Here is a 25569-nt window from a genome sequence, read left to right on the forward strand (position 1 = left end):
TGTTTATGAAACTTCTAAGTGGAGATGTCAAGAAAGGAAGTGGCTGAAACCAGTTTGGCTCAGTGGATAGAGCATTGGTCTGCGAACTGAAAGGTCCCAGGTTCGATTCCGGTCAAGGGCATGTACATTGGTTGCGGGCACATCCCCAATAGTTGGGTGTGCAGGAGACAGCTGGTCTATGTTTCTCTCTCATCGATGTTTCTAACTCTTTATCTCTCTCGCTTCCTCTCTGTAAAAAATAAATAAAATATATATTTTTTTAATTTATTAAAAAAAAGAGAGAGAAAAGAAAAGAAAGGAAGTGGATGGGGAGTCTGGAACTGAGAATAAAGATGTAGGGGGAAATGTAAATTTGGCATTGTATTACTCCTGCAGTGTGTTAGTAAACAAACACTTTCATTCAAGAGAAAGGTCATTGAGTGGATAAAAATGTTGTGGTAGATATATACAAGGAAACATTACCTGTCCATAAACAAGAATGCAATCTTATCATTTGTGACTGTGGAGATAAACCTGGAGGGTGTTATGCTAAGTGAGATAAGTCACTCAGAGAAAGGCAGATACCCTATGATTTCATTTACATGTGGAATCTTAAAGAACAAAATAAAGGAACTAAGTTGGAACAGACTCATACACACAGAGAACACACTGGTGGTTGCCAGAAAGGAAATGGGTTAAGGAGAATGGATGAAAGACATGAAGGGATTACAAAATAGTCACCTGTGTTCTCTAGGCTGGAATGTAAAGTACAGCCTAGAGAATACCGTCATTAATATTGTGATAACTAAGTAGGGTGTCAGATGGGTACTGGTAATATCTGGGGGAACACTTTGTAAAGTAATACGGTTGTCTAACAAGTATACTGTCCACATGAAACTAATACAAAGTACCAATGAATGTAAGCTATAAAAACAAATAAAGAGGAAGGTCATTTTCCAAACATTTATCCAGTGTGCTGTTATAGAAAAATTAGCCTTTTCAAAACACAGGAAGAATGAAGTGACTTAAAATCCTATGGCTAAGTAGTTGTGTGATCTTGAATAAGACTTTACCTTTGCCTCACTTTTTTTCTTTATCTATAGAACAAAGTGGTGAAACCAAATCATCTCTAGTTCTCAAAATAATTTATGATTTAATGTTATAGTTGATTAGGGTTACTTCTGTCCACACATTTAACCTCAAACTTGATCAGTGGGCAAAGATCGATGTAAAGGGAGTCAAGAAACCTAGGAATATATTCCAACTTCATGGCCAGATTGACCGATATAATCGTAGGACAGGGAACAACCTCACTTTCCCCATAGGCTAAGTGGGCTGAAACCTCTCAGCTCTGTTTCTCAGATTGAACCAGATAAATCAGGTGAATATCTTGCAATCTGTATAGTACTAGAAAAGGGAGAAATATCATTGTTGTTGTCAAAGCAGGTGTTTGAAATGCTGTATTTTTTCCCAGCAAATACCAGGCTGAGTGTGTCATTTATCCTTAGGGCATACGACTTGTAGCTTTTTCCCTGCTATAAAGCATTGCCACTTTATTCAGGATATTAAAAAGGGTGCTTTGTCATGTGAGGAACAGTGTGATAATATCTTTGCTCTTCAGCCATGGTATCAATGCCTGAAGGAAGAAACGATGTTTGCCCTGGCCCAGTGACTCAGTTGGTTTCAGCGTACACCATAAGGTTGCCAATTCAATTCCCAGTCAGGGCACATATCTAGGTGGCGGGTTCAATTCCCAGTTGGGGCAACTGATCCTTTGTTCTCTCTCACATTTCTATTTCTCTCTTTTTCATTGATAAAAACATATCCTCAGGTGAGGATTAAAAAAAGAAAAAGAAGAAGAAGCTGTGACTATGAAGCTCTACAAGAATCATTAATTTCTTCATATCATGAATCTTCCAGTCTGTTGTAGTTAAGAGGGACTGGTGCTCCCATACCTGGGACTTGTTACTTTCCTGAGTTCCAGTAGGTTATGGTAATGAAATACTCTCAAAGTGAGAATGGAGACAACTGTTCAGTCTTTATATCTCCAAAAAGTGCCTGTCTTTGAATATTCACAAGAAAATAATGAGAGCCTGGCCTAGTAGCTCAGTTGGTTAGAGCGATCTCCTGGTAAGCCAAGTTCAAGGTTCAATCCCTGGTCAGGATCAACTAATTAATGTTTCTCTCCCTCTCCACCCCCCAACCCCCCCAAAAAAAGAACGAGAGGAAAAAAAAGACACACACACACACAAACAAGAAAGCAGGAAGGAGGGGAATTCACAGGCAGAGGAAGAAGAAAGGCGAAGGCAAGGTTAGAAAACTAAAAGGAGAGTCCGAAGAAGAAGCGGGGATGGGGAGGGGAGGTGAGAATCAACAGGGCAGAAACTGGAGCCAGTTAGGCTGCGGGAGGAGACGGGTGGCGAATGGGTGGATAGTCCAGGGACTTGCCAAGCAGGCACCAGGCGGGTGCAGGGGGGTGGGGCTTGGGGAAGGGTAAATGCAGGGCAAGACTTAAAAGGCGATGACCCTAGCTCCTTGATGCCACCATTGACCTCCGAAGCCCGGGCAAGGGGACCCAAGGCGGGGGGACGGGAGGGAAGACCCGCCGGAGAGGCAGTCCGCTGGCTGCGAGGAGGCGCGCAGACCGGAGAGGGGACCTGGGAGCGCCCGGCCACCATGTGCGAGCTGTACAGCAAGCAGGACACGCTGGCGCTGCGGAGGAGGCACATCGGGTAAGGGCTCCCCGGCCTAGGACGGCGCAGAGAGGGGGGAATCCTGGGTGCGGGGTTGACAGCGGAGCCTGGCAGGGAGCGGGAGAGCTGGGAGCGCACCCCAAGCTCCGCTCCAGCGGCGGCCAGACCGGTGCGAGCCCGCCGCCCGCGCACCTGCGCCGGGAGCCCCCTCCCGCCCGGGCGCCCCCCGCCCCCTTCCTCCCCGGCCTCCCCGCGCAGCCGGGCTCTGCAGTCCCGGGAGCCCGAGCCGCGGGCGGGGTGACGCCCCTACAACACCACGCCAGGGACAGGCGCTGGGAGGAAGGAGCGCACCTCTCCGCCACTCCCACCTGCTCAACTCGGTTGAGTCGTTTCCAAAACTGTCAACTCAGAAATATTTATTTTGATGACGATTGTGAAAACAAGCACATCCTGACATCTTGTTTAAAGTGAACTTTTTCTTATTGCACGCTCGGTGCAGCGGGAGGGGGTTAACCCAACCAGGAGAAGACTTGGGACCGGCCATCCTAAGGCTAAGGGGCTACTTACTTCGAAGCCGCGGCGTTCTCTCCAGAGTGCGCCTGCCTTGCCCGCGCTGCACACCGCTCGGTTATGTGCGGGTGACCGTGGCCGGACCTGGGCTCTGATCCTAGAGGGTGTCCTGTTACCTGTGTGACCTCTGCCAAGCCATTTCCTCTCCTGTGCAGAGGAGGCATGACATCCTGCTGCACAGGAGCGCGAGCAAATGATGTTAAATCAGTGTGACCTGTTTTTGTTGTTACTTTTGGTTTTGTGACTTTTTAAAATATTTTATTGATTTTTTTAGAGAGAGGAAGGGAGAGGGATAGAGAGCTAGAAACATCTAGAAAGAAACATAGATCAGCTGCCTCCTGCACACCCCCTACTGGGGAAATGCCCACAACCAAGGTACATGCCCTTGAGCAGAATGGAACCTGGGACCTTTCAGACCGCAGGCCTATGCTCTATCCACTGAGCCAAACCGGTCTGGCTTGTGACTGTTTTTTAAGGCGCATGCAAAGACGAACGATGATTGCAGCTCTTCGAAGCCCTAGATCCTGTAACATTAAGGGTCTGCAATAATTACAAGTAATTAGCAAGCGCTGCAGCGGGCTGGCTGGAGAGAGGCCTGGGGGGGGGGGGGGGGGGCGGCGGGGGGGGACCCAAGAAAGAATCAGGGCCCTCTTGGGAGAAGCGTGTCATACTGAGACCCCTGATACCAACCCAGGGAGTTTCTGAATGATTTCGGAGGCCGGTTAGCCCCAAGGTTCAATCAAAATAGATTCCTCCTTACCTGATCACCCCTTTCGCTTTTTCTAGTCACCACTCCACTCTTAGTTTTCAGTCCTATATAGTTAGGTTCTAATGACTTCTGACATGAGCAGAACAAATCCTGTGAAAGAAGGAGGTTAGCCATGAGCTGACTGGAGAATTTTAGCTGAAGTCTGAGGGGCAAGGTGAAAAATACATTACAACACGGGAAGGTGAAGTCTGCCGTTTCTAGCTCTCATTCAGAGCAAAGGTTTTCTTTGGATTTCAACTCTTAGTATAAACTAACAGCAGAGCATGAACCAATAAGAAATTCACAGTACATATTAGTTTTACTTAGCTTAGGCAGTGTTAAAATTTCAGATGTCCTGTTGGAAATAATGAAAATACTTTCTAAAGAATGCATATCAAGTTAATAGATAGGTATTTAAATAGCCTGTAGACTACCTTTAATGTGTGTGTGTGTGTGGGGGGGGGGGGGCGGGCGGGGAGAGCTTTGCATGCAAAATCACCAAAATAAAAATAACGTATTCAGTTTGCATTTCTAAGTGTCCATAGAGCCAAGGTCAGAAACCTGGTCTTAATGCTATGTTGCTAAAATTTATACTCCAGACATTCCCAAACAACAAAAAATGTTGATGACCTTTTTTATGCTTAAAAGAGTGGATTAAAGGATTAGAATGATCATTGGATTTTATTATTTAAGAATGGAAAATCCATTGGGTACAGAACAAGCACTACTCAAAGTAATCTCCATATAGTATTTAACACTAAGTTACTTGTATTTAGCCTTTAGTGCTATTTATTGTTCATATAAATTAGATTAGAAGGAGAGAGAGAGAAAGCAAGCAAGCACTAACTTGGGCTATGGCATAAGACAGTCTACACACTTTCAAATTCTGATTTTCTCACTTACTAGCTGTGTAACCTTGGTCAAATGTCTTCATTTTTCTGTGTCCCAGTTTCCTCACCTCTAAAAATGAGGACAATAATAACCCCTATTTCATACAATTGTTGGGATGGTTAAATGAGAGAATATTTGTAATATCTGTCAGTTCCTGACTCATAATAAGCCTAAAATAAAAAATAAAAAAGTTTGGTGGGTTGTTTTTTTCCCCCTGGTAGAACAAAATTTCCCAAAGGAAAATTTAGTTATTGGTTCATGTAACTAGGGCTACAGAAATTGATCTATGTGCCTTTAAACAGCATTGTCAATCCGTGGCAAATTTAATATAATAAGAAATGTGAGCAGTGTCACGAACGCAGGATTAAGATAAAAGGTTCCAGGCGGATATGAATTTTTTTTTTTTAAGTATGTCACCCAGGTTGTGTTTTCAGTTGCTTGATGTAGTTGTAATTTTCCACTTATCATGACCTTCATTGAGAAGGAAAAACATTGAGCAGTCCGAGCAGACCAGGATGTTCCGTCTCTTTATTTCTAGGCCCTCCTGCAAAATGTTCTTCGCCGCGGACCCCATCAAAATAGTGCGAGCCCAGCGGCAGTACATGTTTGACGAGAAAGGGGAACGGTACCTGGACTGCATCAACAACGTCGCCCACGGTAACGGTCCCGCCTGGCAGTGTCTGGAGGGTACCTTTATGGAGTCAGGCAGACGTGGCACCAGGAATATTGGCCCCAGGAATTCCAGAGGCTGCAGTTCCTTTGCTGAACGAGCCCAGGAGTCCCAGCAGAGAAAAGTTGCAGCAAAATGTGGAACAAGAAATGAGCTTAACTTGTGTTCTCGTTTTCTTGCTTCAGAATCCCCCTCACTGGCCAGGCATTTAGTCTTGTAACTTATTTCTCTGGCTTTTGTCTCCTGAACTTTAGTGGGACACTGTCACCCAGAAGTGGTCAAAGCTGCCGCGAAGCAGATGGAGCTGCTCAATACCAACTCCCGGTTCCTCCACGACAACATTGTGGAGTATGCCAAGCGCATTTGCGCGACCCTGCCCGAGAAGCTCTCCGTGTGCTATTTTACAAACTCAGGGTAGGTGTCCAGGCTTCCCGCCTGTCCCGTCACCAGCAGCCTCTTGGTTTCCTCTCTCGCACACACCTTTCGTGGTGGAGCACTGATATTTCAAGGTTTGCTGACAATCCTGCCATTTACTAAATGACCAGACACCGGGGACCTGGCCAGTCTGCTTCCTGTACTCCCCCAGCCTGTTGCAGGTAGACACCCGACAGCATGTTCCAAGGCTTCTGAGCACAGCCTGTAACAACAGTCTGATGATGAAGGTGCCACTCAACTGTTTATTACCATGGTTTTCTTGGTGAAAGATGGGAAGGCATCCGTTTAAGTATCCCAAAAAGGTTGCTACTTAACCCATTTATTGCACACACACACAAAAAAAAATATTCAAGTCTGATGCTCATGTGAGAAAACCTAACTAGTCAAATGACACTCATCTCTTCCAGCAGTAGAATAAGTAGCTGAAGAATCCAGGAGCTTAGTCCTTTCAAAGCATGAATGAGGAAATTTATCAAAGGAAGAACTCTACTGAACAAGCTATTACTTTTGTAAGATTTTTTTAAGATTCTCACCCAATGATATGTTTATTTTTTTATATATATTTTATTGATTTTTTACAGAGAGGACGGGAGAGAGATAGAGAGCTAGAAACGTCGATGAGAGAGGAACATCGACCAGTTGCCTCTTGCACACCCCCTACCGGGGATGTGCCCGCAACCAACGTACATGCCCCTGACCGGAATCGAACCTGGGACCTTTCAGTCCGCAGACCAATGCTCTACCACTGAGCCAAACCGGTTTCGGCCAATGATATGTTTATTGATTTTGGAGAAAGAGGAAGGGAGAGAAAGAGAGAGGGAGAGAAAAAAATCAATGTGAGAGAGAAACATTGATCAATTGCTTTCCCTACACAACCCACCCAGGGATCAAACGTACAACCTATTTGTTGTACAGGTCTATGCTCCCAGCATCTGAACTACCTAACCAGGGATTTAGGAAGTTTTGTGATTGATTTGTTTTCTTAGACAAATGAACATATTTACACAAAGAAAAGGAAGAAAAAAATTAGGTGAATAGATACATTCCAACTTTTAAATTCTGTAAATTCAAATTATTACATATCTATTCTGGAATATTGTGCAGGCATTAAAAGTATGTTTTGAACTAACCAGTGTGTTCAGTGGTTAGAGCATCAGCCTGCAGACTGAAGGACCTTGGGTTAAATTTTGGTCAATGGTTTGTACCTGGGTTGCAGGCTAGATTCCTGGCCCCAGTCAAGGCAAGTATGCAAGGCAATCAATTGATGTCATCTCTCTCACATCAATGTTTCTGTCTGTGTCTCTCCCCTCCCTTCCACTCTCTCTAAAACATGCAATGGGAAAAATATATATTCTTGGGTGAGGATTAACACACACACAAAAAAAAATATGTTTTGAAATTATATGCCTAATGACATGTGAAAAACTCACAATGCAATGTTATATTGGGAGGAAACCTGTATATTCAGCATAAACTTATATTTTTAAATGATTGTATGTCTTAAAATTGGCTATTAGAAATTCTATACATGTATCTTCTCAATGAGATATTTTAGCAGCAAATTTTAAACCAGAAGATCATTCTTTTTTCTATGTAAAGAGATAAGATATTTTGCCCTGAGCGGTGTGTCTCAGTTAGTTGAGCACCATCCTGTGCCCCAAAAAGATACCAGTTCGGTTCCTGGTCAGGGAGCATGCCCGGGTTTCAGGCTCAATCACCAGTTGGGTGTATGCAGGAGACAACCAATCGATGTTTCTTTATCACATCAATGTTTCTCTCCCTCTCTCTCTCTCTCTTTCTCTCTCTCTCTCTCTCTCTCTCTCTCTCTCTCTCTCTCTCTCTCTCTTCTCTCTCTCTCCAATCAATAAAACATTTTTTTTAAAAGCACTGGATAAAAATGAATTAAGATAGGTTGTTTTAAAGCATTCTTGCTTTTAATAAACTAAAGATCATAATTGACTTTTACTGCCAAAAAATCCTATACCGTCAGAGAGGGATTAGCCCCAGAGAACACTGTCATCAAATAAGGTTGTTTCCACCCTAGCCAGTTTGACTCAATGGATAGAGTGTTGGCTTGTGGACAAAAAGGTCCCAGGTTTGATTCTGGTCAAAGGGCACATAGCCTGGTTTGTGAGCTTGATCCCCAGTAGGGGGAGTGCAGGAGGCAGCCAATCAATGATTCTGTATCATCACTTATTTTGCTATCTCTCTCTCTCTCTCTCTCTCTCTCTCTCTCTCTCCCTCTCCCTTCCTCTCTGAAATCAATAAAAATATATTTTTTTAAAAAAGAATAAGAAGAAGGCTGTCTCAAAAGACTGGAAGTGACAGAGCCTCGGAGAGTACACAGAATAATCTTGAAGTTAAACAGGCTTCAGTCTGAAACCTGACTCTACTTCTTATTAGCTGTGAGAACTCATTCTGGTCACTTATGCTCTCTGAGGTTGTTTCCTCATTTATAGAAAGGAGATGACAGTACTAGCCTGTTAGAATAGTTATGAGAATAAATACAAGCAACACAACACCATGATGTCTGTCACAGAAAGCATTGCACAATGGATTATATTCTTCCCCTGTGTCTGTCTGAGGAGTATAGTTAGACTCCCTAAACCAGGTTGAAAAATTATGATCTTCATCTTATAGATAAGAAATTAAATAGTGGGCCAATATGAAAGATTTTAGTAGTCAAGTTAATGGGCCCCCACACTCTCATTCCTCCCAGGGAGAATGGCCTCTAAATGTCCTCAGAATTAATCACCCACCGATGTGGCTGAACTCCTCTAGTGTGTGAAATGGGCAGCATACCCCTCATTTGCACTGTTTCTTCTGTGTCTCATTCTTTATTGAAGACATCTGGGAACTTGTGTTAGAAGGATGAGGTGATACTGCTGGATGGGCAAGATTAAAAGTGAAGGAAAGGAGTTCAACTTATTAATGCATTTCTGAATACAATGTTCCCCACCCCTTATTTGAGATTTCTCCTTTTGTGGTTCTAGTTATCCATGGCCAATGGTGGTCTGAAAATATGGGCCATTCTGAGTAGCATGACGAAATCCCATGCCATCTGGCTCTGTCCTGCCTGGGACATGAATCATTCCTTTTTCCAGTGTAACCACAGTGTACGCATCCCCCGCCCACTAGTCGCTTAGTGCCCTCAGTGATCAGATTGACTGTCCGATCCCCTACGGTGTCACGGTGTTTATGTTCAAGGGGCACTGATACTACTGAATACTGGCCCAAAGCACAAGAGTGGTGCTGACATTTAGGTATGCAAAGAGAAGCTGAAAGGGGCTTCCTTTGAGTTAAAAGGTGAGTTCCAGTAGAGAGAGAGAGAGATCACATTCACAGAACGTTCATTACAGTATATTGTTATAATTGTTCTTTTTTACTATTAGTTACTAGAGGCTCAGTGCGTGATTGAAATGACATGAGGAGACACCCGGCGGGGGGCCGGGACCCACACCTGACTAGCAGTATCTCCCTTTCCCCCTGCTTGTGTCCACTCCGGGGCAGCCCAAGCCATGCTGCTGCACCAGCTCAGGCAGGCCCCCGCCTCTGTCTCTGCTCTAGGCCTCACCTGCATGCTCAACCTACTCCTGTCCTGTAGTGACCTGTTATGGCATCCCAGCCTAATTTGCATATTACCTATATATATATATATATATATATATATATATATATTACATATATATATGTAATATGCAAATATTACTGTGCCTAGTTTCTAAATTAAACTCTCATAGGATGTGTGTATAAGAGGAAATGGTATATATGGGATTTGGTACTATCCACAGTTTCGTACATCTTCTGTGGGGTCTTGGAACACATGCCCCCACAGATAAGGAAAACTACTTTCATTAGAATCTTATAACTTTTTGATGAATATTTTGAAATATGTTTCAAAAGGTTTCTACGCCATTGTTCCCTCTATGTTGTCTTACAGATCTGAAGCAAATGACTTAGCCTTACGCCTGGCTCGGCAGTTCAGGGGCCACCAAGATGTGATCACTCTTGACCAGTAAGTCTTGGACGCAAGATTTCTAAGCAAGAAGCTCCTTCAGAGACAAAATCGTATTGGCCCTATCCATGCTAGTACCAACACATGTAGAGGACGGTGGGTGTGTGGCACAGTGATTCTTACTTGTATTAGGGTATCAAGGCCAGTCCAGGCCTGCAGGAGACTTCCTTCCTTCTAAGTACCTACAAACTGGAGGCTCTACTGGGTGCTGTGCTTATGGTCTCATGGGCTTGCATGAATCTGGGCTTACTTTTCACACATTAACTATTTATTGGGCCACTTCGTGTATAAATCTTTTTAAAAATAAAAATACAATTAGTTTCTTAAATGTCTAAGCATTCACTTCACTACTGTGATTATGCACTGTAATTTAATTTAAAAGATAATTATTTAGAGCAAATTTTAAAGAAAACAAGGAGCCAGGCAAAAGTTAGTTTATGACTACTAATGACCACTATTTAATTTTACCTCTCAAACATACAGTTATTACATTTTAAACAAGCAATCCAACAACTTCAATCTTTACTAAGGAGATTTCTCTCTTTTAAATTGTTTCCTACCTCTCCACCCTCCTCTTGGACACAGAGGGTTGAATTGCGCATGCACCTTATTTCTTGCCCTCTGTGGGCTTCTCCATTCTACGTGCATGTGTTGGTTGGTGTGTGGGTTTTCTGTTGTTGCTGGAACAGATTACCACTAACTTGGTGGCAAAGTAACCCAAATATATGCTCTTACAGTTCTGTATGACAGAAGTCCACATGGTTCTCACAAGGTGAAAATCAAGGTGTCAACAGGGCTGATTTCTCTGGAGGCTCTAGAGGAGAATCTGTTCCTTGCTTTGTGCAGCTCCTAGGGGCTGCCTGCACTCCTTGGCCCATGGTCCCTTCCTTCATCTTCAGAGCCAGCCTTTGCATTACAGCAGCCTCTGCTTGCATCCTCACGATCACCATGCCCCTGGCTCCCTTCACTTACAAAGACTTGTGATTACATTGGACCCGCCAGGATTATCTCTCCCTCATGATCCTTAACTCAACCACATCTGCAAAGTGCCCTTTGCCATATAACATATTCTTAGGATCTGAAGTTTAGGGCATGAGCACCTTGGGGGCAGGGTGGCCACCACAGCTGATTTTTCGGTTCTATTTTATTCCCGTTCTTCCCCACTTATAGACAACTATTCTAATACATCTATGTATATCTTTTATTTTTGTAAAATGTATATTATTTTATGTGCATCTGTTTTAATTTTGCAAACATTGTTGTAGATCTCTGTCTGTTTCCGACTTTTTTCCGTCAGCACTGTTTCAAGATTCCATGTTGATGGCTGTCCATCTATTCTAATTCAGCGCTGTCCGATAGAAATATATTTGAGCCACATACGGAATTTACAATTTTCTATTAGCCATTACACCCGACATATCATTTCAACATGTAACTGTTACGGAAAACATCGAGCATTCTCTCTCGCGCTCTCTCTTGGTGTTGTCTTTAAAATCCAACGTGTGTTTTATACTTACAGTACATGCCAATTCAGACTAGAGCACTCCAAGTGCTCAATAGCTGCCTGTGAGTGTGGCTGTCACAGGGGACAGCGCAGCTAAAACTGTTGCATATCGTTCTGGCCAGAGATGGACACTGTGAATGCCCTTTAGCCCCAACTACCACAAACAGCGCTGCAGTGGAAATCCTTGTACATGTGCCCTACGGACCTTTCCAAGAATTTCTTAGGGATAAATATGCAGAAACAGGATTGCTAGATCATAGGGGTACTATTGTATAAACATTGCTGATTTACTAAATACTGCCAGATCTACCTCCACAAATGGTTGCAACACTCCAAGTGCATGAAATTTTCCATTTTTCCATATCTCCAACAAAAGCTATTCTGCTTTCTAATTTTTTTCTGATGTTTGCCCATTTAATAGGTATAAAAAATGACTCCAATGTTGTTTTAATTTGCAATTTTCTAACTATGAGTTTGAGTGTCTCTTTATATACATATGCATTGGTGAATTCTCTTCTGAAAATTACTGTTCATATGTTCGTATTCTTTGCCCATTTTGTTTTTAATTGGGATTCCACCCTTTTCTTATTGGTATGCAATTGCTTATATGTCTAGATCAGAGGACCTAAATCTTGACTGTGTTTTAAAATTACCTGGGGATTCTTTTTTTTTTTTTTTTTTTTTTTTTTTTTTAATACCCATGTCAGGCTCCATGCCGCACCACTGAAAGGGAACCTCTAGAGGCAGATTCTAGAAAACAGACTTGTTTTAAAATTCCCCAACTGATCCTAATATATGGGCAGAATTAATTTTGGGAATCAATCTGAGACATTAGTTTCAGATGTTTTTTCCTTATCTATCATATGTCTTTTAACTTTGTCATTGGAATTCTTCCACAGAAATCTTTAATTTTGATCAAAGAGATAAAATTTTCATCTTATGCTTTTATGTTTTCTTTGTTTTATTAATATCTCTTTCTCAGTCCTCAGATAACAAAGATAGTCTTTTTTATTTTAATAATTACTCCTCATATTGAATCCCCCTGGAATCCCAGTATGACCATTTATGTGTGAATGTATCTCCGAGGTCACCTTCCGTCCTAGTCGTCTCTCTGGCCTTTCTACAAGGCCATGCTAATTGTATTACTATAGCTCTGTAGCAGGGTTTAAACTATGGTAAAGAAAGTGCTCCCTCTTTGCTTTGTCTATTCATTGGCCTCTTATAACTTCTTTTGCAGATCTTTCAATTATAACTCTGGGCAAGAAACAGAAAAGAGAATATCAGAGCCACCTGTATTTTAAATGAAAGAAAGGAATTTCATAGCCACTTGATCACCTCTCAATTTTAGTTCTTCTGTTTCTTAGCAACTTGTATTTGCCTGATAAACGCAACTGGACATCCTTTGGGAATCATCCCAAACAGAAACAGCCCATTACATGATATAGTTATTTTTAAAATTTACTGAAATGTAACTATCAAATACATGTAAGAAGTTGTTCATGAAGCTATAGAAAATGGTATTTTTACATGTAGACTAAGCTAACAGATATAATTTTAAAATATTAAGTTATTTTCTGGCTAAAAAGAAATTTTCATGAGGATACATATTTGCTTTCCTTGTATTTTATTACATGAATAAAAAGAACTGGGCAAATTAAATGGCCAGTCTTGCCATGAAAAATTAGATCCCATACTATTAAATCTGGCACCCATATTGAGATTCTCCCTGGATGAGATGTAATATTATTCTTCATATGCTAGATAAACAATCTTCTTTGAGCAATTTAGTTTACTGTTTTGTTTTTTTTTCTTTTCAGTGCTTACCATGGTCACTTAACATCTTTAATTGAGATCAGTCCATATAAATTTAGAAAGGGCAAAGATGTCAAGAAAGAATTTGTGCATGTGGTAAGTATTTTAGAATCCAAGAATGAGAATATTAGTAACTGGATGAATGCCTAGTGATAATCCAGTCCAACCCTTTCATTGAAATGAAACCATGAGAAGGAAACTAAGATCTAGAGCAGTTAATGAGAGGATGTGGCTTAAAATCCATCAATGAGTACCACAATGGGCAAATTAGTATAGTAGCAGTGATAATTGTTATTGACAGCTACCGGTTTATTTTTCTTGACTTTTGGTCTTAAATTACCTTTTCTATCACTGATGTCACCTTGAAATTCAAAGTTCAATTAAGTGTTTATGACGATCTTAAAATTAAATTGCTCTATGCTAAATTATTACCTAGATTTATTAAGTAAAATAAGCCAATTAAATTGTTGAAACAGTAAATTTCATTTGGATTAATTAAGGACTTTCTCAAGAGAATCATCAATACCATCTTTCAAAATTTTAAGATCTGGAAGCAGTGCTAAGACACTTGAGTTTTCTGAATAATTACAGTTTGCTATATAATTGGTAAATGTTAGTTTATTTTCTAACTAAAATACTTAATACAGTTTCCATTCATTGAAATTTTCCAATAATATAATCACACTGTTGATTTGACTTTTGTCCCTATACGAGTAGGTATGCAGTCATGATTTACAAAGCTCTAGGAGCTAATCCAAGCTCCCATTCACAATGAAAAGATTTCAGTACTCACTGAATTCAGAAATGTGGTGAGAAAAGAACAAAAGAACCTACAGTCACTTAAATCCACATGGTCACCTTCCCAATATGCTTTTGTGGGGAAATGCCTAATTTTAAAGGCTCATTTTGTGCAGAGGCAAATTATTAGAAACTTTATTATTTGATGTTTTCAGGCACCAATTCCAGATACTTACCGAGGAAAATATAGAGAAGACCATGCAGACCCAGCCAGTGCTTATGCAGATGAAGTGCAGAAAATCATTGAAGAAGCTCATAAGAATGGAAGGAAGGTGTGTGTTTACAGCTTTGGAAACATTTTAACATCTTTTATAAAAATGAATTTAAGTCATTGTGATACATTGGAGAGATGGAAAAGAATTAGCTATCAATTCCCTTTCTGTTCTTCTCTGGTTACATATTTCAAAAAGTGCATTGTTATAGTCATGCCTCTCAAACTATTTTTATTTATCCTGGAAAGGCAATTACTGTGCCTGTCCCAAAGCTGATGGCCTAGCTCTGACCTTCTTAGTGGGAGGCAGGCTGTGGTCCAAAGGGGCTGGGAAGAGAGGATGAAGGTTCTTACAAGGGTATTTCTTAGGTCACATGATCTCACATATCTAGAGGAAATAATGAACAACATAAACTGATGAACAAAAACAGACCCAGAGAAAGAGAAGCAGCGATCAGACTCTCAAACCTCAGAGGGAAAGTAGGGGAAGGTGGGGGTAAGGGGAAGAGATCAACCAAAGGACTTGTGTGCATGCATATGGACCTAACCAGTGGCTATGGGCAACAGAGGGATGAGGGCATATGTAGGGAGGGGTTTGGGATGAGAATGGGGGAGGAGGACAATTATGTGATACTATAATCAATTGAAAATAAATAAATACATAAATAAAAAAAGGATGAAGGAAGGTTATAGGTCAGGGACAGATTTCCTCAGTGCAGAGCAGCAGGAGGGGCCAACACACGGTGACAGGAGGGAACAGGCAGAGCGTCCCTGGAGCATCAGCCCCTGTGCAGACTCGAGACCCACAAGGGAGCCTGGGTGCTTCCCCTGAACTGTTTCAACTTCCCTGCAGGTATGGAGCTTGGGCAAGTCAAGGGCAGAAATAGTTTCTTCCAATCTGGGCCTGGGCTTCTAAGACAGAACCAGAATCCTTCAGAGTAGGAAACAGACTTCCTGTTTTCCGAGTCTTCACCTTACCTTGATTCTCTCGACTTCGTATCTCAATAGTTCTATGCTTTCTCTTCTTCGCTCAGTGTTACCTACTTTTCTGCTCCTTTCTTAGCCTCTAGAACACTTTCTCTGTAGTTCCTACTGTGAGTTGCCTAAGTCTGTTGAGTTAAGCCTGTTCAGGACAAGGACTAGGAATATAACACAGTAACGTGTGTGTGGTCTCAAGTCGTCCTCCCATTTCATTGGTGCAAATTCCAGCCTCAGGCAGTCCCATTTCACCACCCTGAGGAATAGGCACCACAGTAATGTAGTTAGAACCTGGGTAATTAATTTTTAAGAGATTTGTATCAAGACTGAGCAAAACATCAGTCTTATTCCATAGATCCTAGTAAAAGTGGTGTTGAAATTACTTATTAAAATTCCTGGTAGTTTCATTGATACCCTAAGATTTAAAAAAACAAAAGCTTCAGATCACTTGCTTTTTCATCATAGACATCTGTCCTTTTTAATTAAATGGCCTATTTGCCACTTGCCACAGATCCATTCTCAGCCATCTTTTAAAAACCTGCTCTATAAGAATTGCTCTTTCTCAGATGGTATGAGGGGGACCTCATGAACTTTGGCCCCATCTTCTCTTTTGTAGATTGCTGCCTTTATTGCTGAATCCATGCAGAGTTGTGGCGGACAAGTAATCCCTCCAGCAGGTTACTTCCAGAAAGTAGCCGAGTATGTACTTGACACGGGCATTCTGGGTCACACTGAGGGCACCAGGACAATTCTACAGGGCCACACTGGTTGTTAAAACACTGAAGTACTTCCCAACCAGCTAGACCACATGTGTCAAACACAAGGCCCGCGGGCCAAATCCAGCCTGCCAGGCCTTGCAATGTGGCCCGCACCGCGCTGTCATCACTGCACTCTGCTGTCAGTTTATGACATTGTCAGTTTATGACTGTTCAGTAAACCATTCGGCCCGCGATTTAGGCTGGATTTTAGATTTTGGCCCCTTCTCTGATTGAGTTCGACACCCCTAAGCTAGACAATAGCCACTTCGGAGTGCCTGCCATCCCAGGACTCCTGGATTCCTTCAAATTCCAGAGATCCAGCAAATAAAGACCTTATGTGTGGTCTGGCAGGGGGCCTCCAGGACTCTGCCTCAGCATCCTACCCGACGTTCTCTCTGATTATAGTGCCTAAGCCTTAACAGCAAAAATTTGAAAATTAATCCTGCTAAACATGACTCCTTGTTCACTTCTTAATTTTCCCACTTAACATACTGTCGTAGCCTAGCCAGTCTGGCTCAGTTGATAGATCGCCAGCCTGCGACCAAAGGGTCCCAGGTTGATTGCGGTCAAGGGCACAAGGGCACGTACCTCCTCCGCTGCAGGCTCCTCCCCCGCTCAGGCCCTGGTAGGGCGTTTGCAGGAGGCAACCAATCCATGTGCTTCTCTCACATCATCTCTGTTTCTCTGTCCTCCCCTCTCTCTAAAAAACAATGGAGAAACATCCTCGGGTGAGGATAAAAAGAAACAAAACAAACAAACAAACAAAACTGCCGTAGAGCTTCCTTGATCACAAACCCAAATCTAAATATGGAAGAGAGATAATCTGGAGATGATGTGGTTATATTTCAAAGTCAGTGACCACAGAGGTGCCTTGGGGGGGTGGAGGGGGGGCCGGCGGGGGGGATTCTGATCACTGGAATATTTTTAACGATTCCAGGCTTCCGATTAGCAACATTATTTTTTAAGTGCCCAATGATCCGCATCTCTGTGGGTGGGGATGGGGACTCGCTGCGACCCGAAGGCCTGAGCCTGTCCTCTTGCTTTTCAGATACGTCCGCGCCGCGGGGGGCGTGTTCATAGCGGATGAGGTCCAGGTGGGCTTCGGGCGCGTCGGGACGCATTTCTGGAGCTTCCAGATGCACGGCGAGGCCTTCGTCCCCGACATCGTCACAATGGGGAAGCCCATGGGCAACGGCCACCCCGTGGCCTGCGTGGTCACCACCAAGGACATCGCCGAGGCCTTCAGCAGCTCCGGGATGGAGTACTTCAACACGGTACATCCCGGTCCCTGGCTTTCGTGCTAAGAGGTTAACATAATGCCTGCTCTTACACTTCTTGCCTAGACAGGGGAAATGGTGAACACAGACTGATGAACAAGAACAGACCCAGAGATAAGGAGCCCTGGGTCAGACTGTCGGACCTCAGAGGGAGGGTGGGGATAAAAGGGAGAGATCAACCAAAGGACTTGTGTGCACACATATGAGCCTAACCAGTGGTCAAGGACAATAGGGGGTGGGGGCATGAGGGGGGGGTGGAGGATTGGAATGGGGGGTTGAGGACAAATATGTGATACCTTAATCAATAAAGAAATTAATTATAAAAAATAAATAATAATAATAATAATAATAATTAAAATAATGATTGCTTTTAAAAAAAAGAAATTTAAAAAAATAATAAAATAACCCTTAGTACTGCCCACTAACCAACCCAGGACCCTCGCTAAACTTTGATCTAACTGGATTCCATCCTATCTGACAGAATGCTTGTGTGTTTTTCCTTCTGAATCTTTCCTCCAATGTTATTATTAGTTATTTCATGAATGGATGGCTGCCCTGCGAAACTCAAGAGGTTGTGATAGTTCACTGGCAGATGATATTATTTCTTTGTTTGGTATCATATTTTTAAGTTCCAGAACATCTCCGTTTAGATGATTTAGTACTATAAATGTTGTATGGCTCTTGCAGGAAATACTAAAATTTTATTCGGGAAATCTTGTTTCCTTAGTTTTACCCCCAAAAGGAATAAGCTTAAGCTTGGAAAAATTATTATAGTTTATACAGTATGGGTAAATAGGATTTGGCATAGCTAAGGGTAAGATTCAAATCTAACGACAGAAGTTATTTGGAGAAAATGTCATTGCTTAGCTGCTGTCACACAACTATTCAAGGGCAGAAATCCATATCCCCCTCCCTGAACCACATTCCGAAATCCTTAATTCCCAACACATTGTCTATTTTTTTGTTTTTGTTTGTTTGGGTGAATCAATACATTCCCTGGTCGTCCTTATGCAGCATGGAAAAATATAATTTGGAATGAATTTCCCTTTAATCCTGAATGAATAGAATCATGCTATGTTCTAAATTTATGAAATGAAATCACAAGAGAATTTTATTGAAATTATATCTTTATTTGCTTATGTATGAGACAAATTTCTCATAGATGAAGTAATGCCACTAATTTAACTATGATGCTTTCTCATTTATCTTTCTTTTCTTTTTTTAATGAAGTATGGAGGAAATCCAGTATCTTCTGCTGTTGCTTTGGCTGTCCTGGATGTGATTGAAAACGAAGACCTTCAAGGAAATGCCACAAAAGTAGGGAGTTACCTTACTGAGTTACTGAATAAACAGAAGGCGAAGCACCCTTTGATAGGAGATGTCAGGTGTGTTTATCATGGCGCTGTGATGTACTTATCCATTTTTCCAAATGAAATAGCCTATGTTTATCTTATAACTTTTAAAAGAAATTGCATAAAATTAAATCTAGAAAACCCTGAAAACATAAAACACAAAGCTCATTCTTAATCTAGAACCCAGATATCATCATTCCTGCTAACTTATGGGTGTACTACTATATCTTTTATATATTTTAAAGATAAAGTTGGGGTCATTTCAAAGATGAAAAGAAGGAACTTAAATTAACTTTAAATGATCTATTCAAAACTATTTTAAATGATATCCGGGAAAACTTGGTATTTTGCATGTATAGACATAAACATTTATCATCATTACTGCTCCGAGAAACTAAATGACCTGAAGAGGTTCTTTTTAAGCCTTTTACAAACAAGTAAGGGAGCGGTGGCATTGGATTACAAAAACTTGTTTCAGAAACTAGAAGGAGGCGTGGACACTGGATTGGTGTCTTGGATTAGTCAGAATCAATTACAATGACCCTTAGCGGGAGTCACCTGAAGCGTGGGGACCGTGTTAAGTTGTTGCAACAACGTAGGGTTTAGGAGAGTGTGTGTCGAGTTCTCTTTCTTCGCCTCCCTCAGGGGTGTTGGCCTTTTTATCGGCATTGACTTGGTGAAGGACCATCAGAGAAGGACCCCCGCCACTGCCGAAGCACAGCACATCATCTACAAGTCAGTGCACCCCGCCTGCTTGGTGTCTGGGTTCTGGGATTCCCACCCTTTTGAAAGCTTCTTTTTCCTCCTCCCACCCCTCCAAATAAGGAAAGCCTAAGACATGCAATTTATAAGTGTGGGCTTCTTGCATGCAGAAAATTTTTCTTAAAGAACCTTGCCATCCTTTGTATTATGCACTCACACGTGCTTCCTGCCTCCTGATTAGGATGAAAGAGAAGCGAGTGCTGCTCAGTGCCGATGGGCCTCATAGAAACGTGCTTAAAATAAAGCCACCCATGTGCTTCACGAAAGAAGATGCACAGTTTTTGGTGGACCAACTGGATGAGATTCTAACAGGTGTGTTCACGGATGTTTAAGATTCCTCCTCGGCGCCCCCCGGCCCCATGCCATGCTCTCCACCCCTAACCCCAGCCAGTCTTAGATGACTGCATATTGTTATTCATGAAGAAAGTGAAGGAGACAGAAATGAATGTTAAGTTAGTACTTATAGAACTAGGAAAAGATAAGCTGAAGAATAACTTCATCACAGACTCTGAGTTAAATCCAAATTTTCTGTTTGCACTTGCACAGCTCCAAACCTAAGTGTTTACTGCAATAGTGCAATTTAACTTTTATCATTTACTAGTGACCCGGTGCACAAAATTCATGCACATAAAAAGGGAATTAATTAGAGGAAATATTTTTAAAATATATTTTATTGATTTTTTACAGAGAGGAAGGGAGAGAGATAGAGAGCTAGAAACGTCGATGAGAGAGAAACATCGACCAGCTGCCTCTTGCACACCCCCCACTGGGGATGTGCCTGCAACCAAGGTACATGCCCTTGACTGGAATCGAACCCGGGACCTTTCAGTCCCCAAGCCGACGCTCTATCCATTGAGCCAAACCAGTTTCGGCTAGAGGAAATATTTTAATATTGCTATTTGCCCTTTTTTCTATAATAGAAGTGTTAGAGATGAAAGAAAATTAGTGAAATGTATATGAAAACCTTCCTCCTGTCAGAGTCTGGGGGGACACCATGGGAACCAGAATCAAGTCCCCGTCCACCTATATATGCCTGAAAATTGCAAGAGACTCAGACCCAGCCATCCCCAACCCCATTGGACTAGATCCAGACCTGGCTGGCCCCACCCCTGTCAAGCCTCACTGATTGGGGTTGCGGCCTCAGGTCGCCTGACCCAGCACCAGTGTGGTGGGCATGGCCTGAGGTCCCCCGTCAAGCCCCACTAAGCAGGGAACACAGCCTCAGGTCCCCAAGCCTGGCACTGGGACAGGTGTGCAGACTGAGGTCCCTGCTGATTGCTCATTAAGACTCATTACAGGAACTCAGCCTCCTCTGTGGGTGCACCCATTTTTGTTAAGACATGATGGTCAATTTGCATATTCCCTCTTTATTAGATAGGATTTTTCCCTTTTAAAGAAAAAAATGCATTCAACATTGTACCATGTACTGCAAATGCTGCAGTGTATAGTATTTCAACATTGTGTGGTGAAAATATGTAAAACAGTATTAACACAAATTATAGACTACAGGTTAACAATTATTTGTTATATGCTGAATCGTTTGATTTTGTGTATTTCACTTATTGCAATATAATTTTTGAGGACTTTTGCTTGTCATTTATAATGATGGCATTGGAAAATAAACCAGCAATATAAAGTCATGTTGAAAAACAAAGCACTGTCAAAAGTTAGTGTTTTTGTTGTTGCTTTAGTTGTAGTTTTTTAAAAAATATATTTTATTGATTTTTTACAGAGAGGAAGGGAGAGAGATAGAGAGTTAGAAACATCGATGAGAGAGAGTCATCGATCAGCTGCCTCCTGCACACCCCTTACTGGGGACGTGCCCGCAACCAAGATACATGCCCTTGACCAGAATCGAACCCGGGACCTTTCAGTCTGCAGGCCGACGCTCTATCCACTGAGCCAAACTGGTTTCGGCTTTTTTATTTATTTAGTTAGTTATTTTAATTTAGTTGTATTTTTAAGATTCAATTTCTCTGCTCCCTTCTCAGTCTTTCAGGGGTAAGACAAGGCTGAGAAGTTAGGAGTCAATGTAGCATTCAACTTGCGGGTCAGCCCAAGTTCTTTGTAATAAGTCACTGCCTTTGGACCGAGAGTGTGCTGACACCGAAACCTGGCAAGGTTTTCTCACACAACTGCCTGTCCTCTGGCCCCGTGAAGGACCAGGCAATCGAAAGAGTAGAGGCTGGGACAAGCCCATCACTGTTACTTAAAATTCATCTCGGAGCTTGAGCACTATCAATGATGAGCTGAAGCATTTCTTTTGAGTAAAGTGACCGAGGCATAGCTAACACCGGCTCAAGTGCCACTTGTAAATGATACTAATGAAACACCATAAGAAAAGCTTAAAAGCAGCCATTTGATTAGTGACACGTTTTTTTTTTTTAGCACACTGACCTCTCTATTCTTAAGAGTATTCCTATAGATACCAAAAAGGTGTTTTGTTTTGTTTTGTTTTGTTTTGAGATTTTTATGTTCTGTCTCCTCCATTGTGTCCTCCTTGATGTAGTTTTAGAAGAAGCCATTGGAGCCAACTCTGAGGGTGTGGCGACCTCTGAGAATACACCACGCAGAACAAAGGTAAGAATCGGCTACTTTGTTTTTTAGGGGAAAGTGGAAAACTTTAGGAATTTATGAAAAAGGGTTGCAATTTTTTAAAAAAAATTTATATAATGACCTTTAGAGTAAAACCTGCCTTTGCTAGGTTGGGCTTAAATACAGTTTTGAGAGCACGACTGAATTTCAAGTGTGTGTCAGGTCGCTTGAAAGGAATAAACCACAGAACCATTCCACTAGGATCATTCCCATAACAACCACCAAAACCTCTCAGGTGCATAAAGAGGGCCTTCAAGATTTATAGAGACGATTAGTCATCTTAACTGCCTTCTTGTTTGCTCTGAGACCTCCTGATGCTGCCTCAGATCCGCACACACCACTCTGTAAAACCAGAAGCATTCTCAGCGTGGCTCCACCATGCCAGAGTTTGGTCCAGAAGTGAACTAACGTGGAAACTTTGCATGGGAACCGCCTGGCAGCCAGTAGCCTGCTATCTGCATTGGAGGCGCTTCCCGCAGAGGGCCTCTCCACTCCCTCCCTGAGCTTCGCCAGTGTGTGTGTGTGTGTGGGGGGGGGGGGGGGGGGGGCGCGGGGAGAGACACAGTAAGGTCAAGAACTTGAGAGGCTTTGTTGCATAATTTGTTATGGTTTTGACGAATAAAGGAACAGTCAGTGCCTTGAGCCCGCCTGCACATCCAGTGGTCAGCAAAATCCTTTTCCTCCATGAAAAGCATTAGGCCGTTTGAATGGGAGCAAATGATTTGCTAATAAGATCTGCTTCTGCCTCCCAGGACAGCACAAACAAACTCCAGAAATCAATGATAACCTGCGGTTCGGTTCGGGGGTAGCTAATCTGGCTAGGACAGAAGCGCGGGTGTAAGTGCTCAGCAAGCACTGAAAGGGAGCTTCCATACAGCGTTCACCATGGGAAATCCTACTTTGGAGTCAGCAAAGTCAACACACATTTCTGAAATGCTGACTTGGAATCCCAGGTTTTATTTTGACATCCCATTTCAGATGTCTACGGAAGACACGTGCCAGGGCTAGGGAGGAACAACCCGTGTTGTTGTGCTGTGTTACATTGTGTTCTGTGTGCTGTGTTTGTCTGCCGGCCTTTGGGTCAGCCTTTGGGGGGCTGGGCTGGTCAGAGGGGGAATACCACTGGACTTTGCACACCTGTCTTGCAGAAGCCTAAGGAAGCACACTTGGAATTGAGCGGTGAAGGGGCCCCAGACCAGAAAGAAAACCCCAGCCAGAAGAGAAATGGATTATGCACAGATAAGCATTCACAGCTCAGCAAGAGGCTCAAGACATGAAAGATTCGTGTTTCAAAGAAGAAATGTCCTGAGTTACAGAGAAGGAATGGAAGTGTCTTCTTATCAGCTCTCTGTACTCTCTAAAGGTAGCATTTGCAGTCCATATAGATTGGTCAATGAGTAGAAAGAATAAACCAAGTCATCCTCAAACCATGTCAAGATTATTAGTTCAGCTTCTAGCCTGTTAATTCCTTACTTGAACCTCCAGAATATACTTAATTTATTCCGCTAAATTTATTGTTTAAGTTGAATATTATGTTTATGTTGGCAGTTTTACTTCTCATGTTTTAATGTTTGAAATGAGAGAGCAATGTACAGTAGGTTCCTTAACTTTGGAGACTTCATGCCTTAAAATATGAAACCTATAATGATTCCTTTGATATATATATTTATGGACTATAATAAAATAAAAGATGATGTAAACCAAATATTTTTTACTAGCAAAGTATTTGTTCTGCTTTTTCAAAGAATAGTAAGAGTTGGGGTGGTAAAATCAAAGTCATTTGGGGGGAAAAATAAGAAGACAGTAAATGTTAAAAAGTGAATGAATAATCCAGACCTCTGGGGGGAAGAGGACTCAGTTAATCATGCTCCTGAGGACATGGGGTCAGGGAGCAAGGAGCACAGCAAAAACCCTCTCCAGAGGCACCGGGACAGCAGCAGGAGCCAAAGCCCTGTGCACCATCAGGAGACTTTGTCTATCCCGGTTGCGTCACCCTGGCAAGTGCCTTACCTGGCAGGTAAGAAATTAACTTTGAACCAAACATCTTTTTCTCACCATCAAGTTTGTCACACACACACACACACACACACACACACACACACACACGCTTCTAACCAGACATGAGGAAACCTGGAGCCTGGTTCCATGAGACATTCAATGGACTGACCTGGGAGAAATTTGAATTGCAGTATAGACTTCCCATTGTCTCGCTATTGCCTTCCTAATAGTTATTAAGCTTTCTTTTCTTTGTTGCATAAAAAGAAGGTAATTTTGTTATGGCAATTTTATGAAAACTAAGAAGGATGTTGGGAGGGAAATGAATTGTAAAATGCTTCCTTTCTGAGTTTGTTATAAATAAAAATGTTACAAAAATGCTATAAGGCCCTAACTGGTTTGGCTTAGTGGATAGAGTGTCGTTGGCCTGCGGACTGAAGGGTCCCAGGTTTAATTCCGGTCAAGGGCATGTATCTTGGTTGCAGGCATATCCCCAGTCCAGGGGGAGGGTGCAGGAGGCAGCTGATCTATATTTCTCTCTTATCATTGTTTCTAACTCTCTATCCCTCTCCCTTCCTCTCTGAAAAAAAAAAAAAACAAAAAACACACACAGACACAATAAAACATATATATATATATATATATATATATATATATATATATATATATATATATATATATTTAAATGCTATAAGATCTTATTACTATTAATACTTTTTACTCCTAAAATTATAACTGACTCTGGACCCTGGCTGGATGATGCTGAGACTGATTTCCAAAGCTGGCCAAGGGAAAGGCTGTGCGGTTTGCTTCCAGGGAACAAGATAACTGTGTGAGCGCCCCTTGTGGCCTCTTACTGGAGCTGATACAGGCGCTCAGGGAAGGAAGCAGAAAACCCATGCCTGTGTTTGTTTTCCAATCATAAAATAATAGAAAATTAAGAACTTATTCTTCAATACATCCAACTCTTCATTACCTAAACATTTGGTTTTTATAATAAAGGAGAAAGTTACAGAAGTAGAGTCCCAAGGTAGATCTAACAGCAAGACAGAAGTGCGAGAGATCAATAGGGGGATTCCTGTAAAAGATGAAGCAGCGAGGAAACAGTAGTCAGCTAATGAAGAGGAGAGATGATGGGAACAGCCACCCCTGCACCCTTTAGATTTTTAGGAGTGGACTGATGTCCACTGTCAACGGCCAGCCGGCGATATCGTCTTTGCTGCATCATCTTGGTTGCAGAGGGTGAGAGCAGGTGTGTGGAAGGGCAGTGTCAGGTTTCCATCTGGCCTACTCCACGTGATAGCCCTTACTCCACAGGCAAGAATCCCACAAGGGGCTTACTCCAACTGCCAAATATGTCCATCCCAATAGCACATTTGGAACTGGAACGGCAACCACAGGTGAACTTCACAAGTGAAGTCTTGAAGAGCAGTGAGCTTTCCTACCTGCATCCTTCTAACAAAGCTTGGCTCTCACCTGATACCTGGGAAAAACCTCTTTGAGGGCAATATAGGCTAGCAAATATA

General features: G+C 42.2%; 1 protein-coding gene across 1 annotated transcript; it reads left to right on the forward strand.

The window, feature by feature from the left end:
• The first annotated feature begins 2258 nt into the window (after positions 1–2258).
• On the forward strand, positions 2259–24423 carry ETNPPL (ethanolamine-phosphate phospho-lyase). The gene is made up of 13 exons (XM_084872656.1): positions 2259–2711; positions 5420–5538; positions 5806–5965; positions 9927–10001; positions 13323–13413; positions 14271–14387; positions 15921–16003; positions 17111–17336; positions 18570–18724; positions 19337–19426; positions 19635–19765; positions 21963–22033; positions 23197–24423. The coding sequence occupies exons 1-13, from the start codon at positions 2518–2520 to the stop codon at positions 23323–23325; spliced, it is 1641 nt and encodes a 546-aa protein (XP_084728782.1). The 5' UTR covers positions 2259–2517; the 3' UTR covers positions 23326–24423.
• The last annotated feature ends 1146 nt before the right edge of the window (positions 24424–25569 follow it).

Source organism: Pipistrellus hanaki (genome assembly GCF_964339955.1).
Source record: "Pipistrellus hanaki genome assembly, chromosome: 1".
Classification (NCBI taxonomy): Eukaryota; Metazoa; Chordata; class Mammalia; order Chiroptera; family Vespertilionidae; genus Pipistrellus; species Pipistrellus hanaki.

Excerpts from the sequence above, each read along its gene's own strand:
- ETNPPL (XM_084872656.1), top strand. The coding sequence starts at position 2,518 with ATGCCACCATTGACCTCCGAAGCCCGGGCAAGGGGACCCAAGGCGGGG. Across the intron at positions 5,539-5,805 it reads CATCAACAACGTCGCCCACG|TGGGACACTGTCACCCAGAA; the intron begins GTAACGGTCCCG and ends CCTGAACTTTAG. Across the intron at positions 22,034-23,196 it reads ATACACCACGCAGAACAAAG|AAGCCTAAGGAAGCACACTT; the intron begins GTAAGAATCGGC and ends CCTGTCTTGCAG.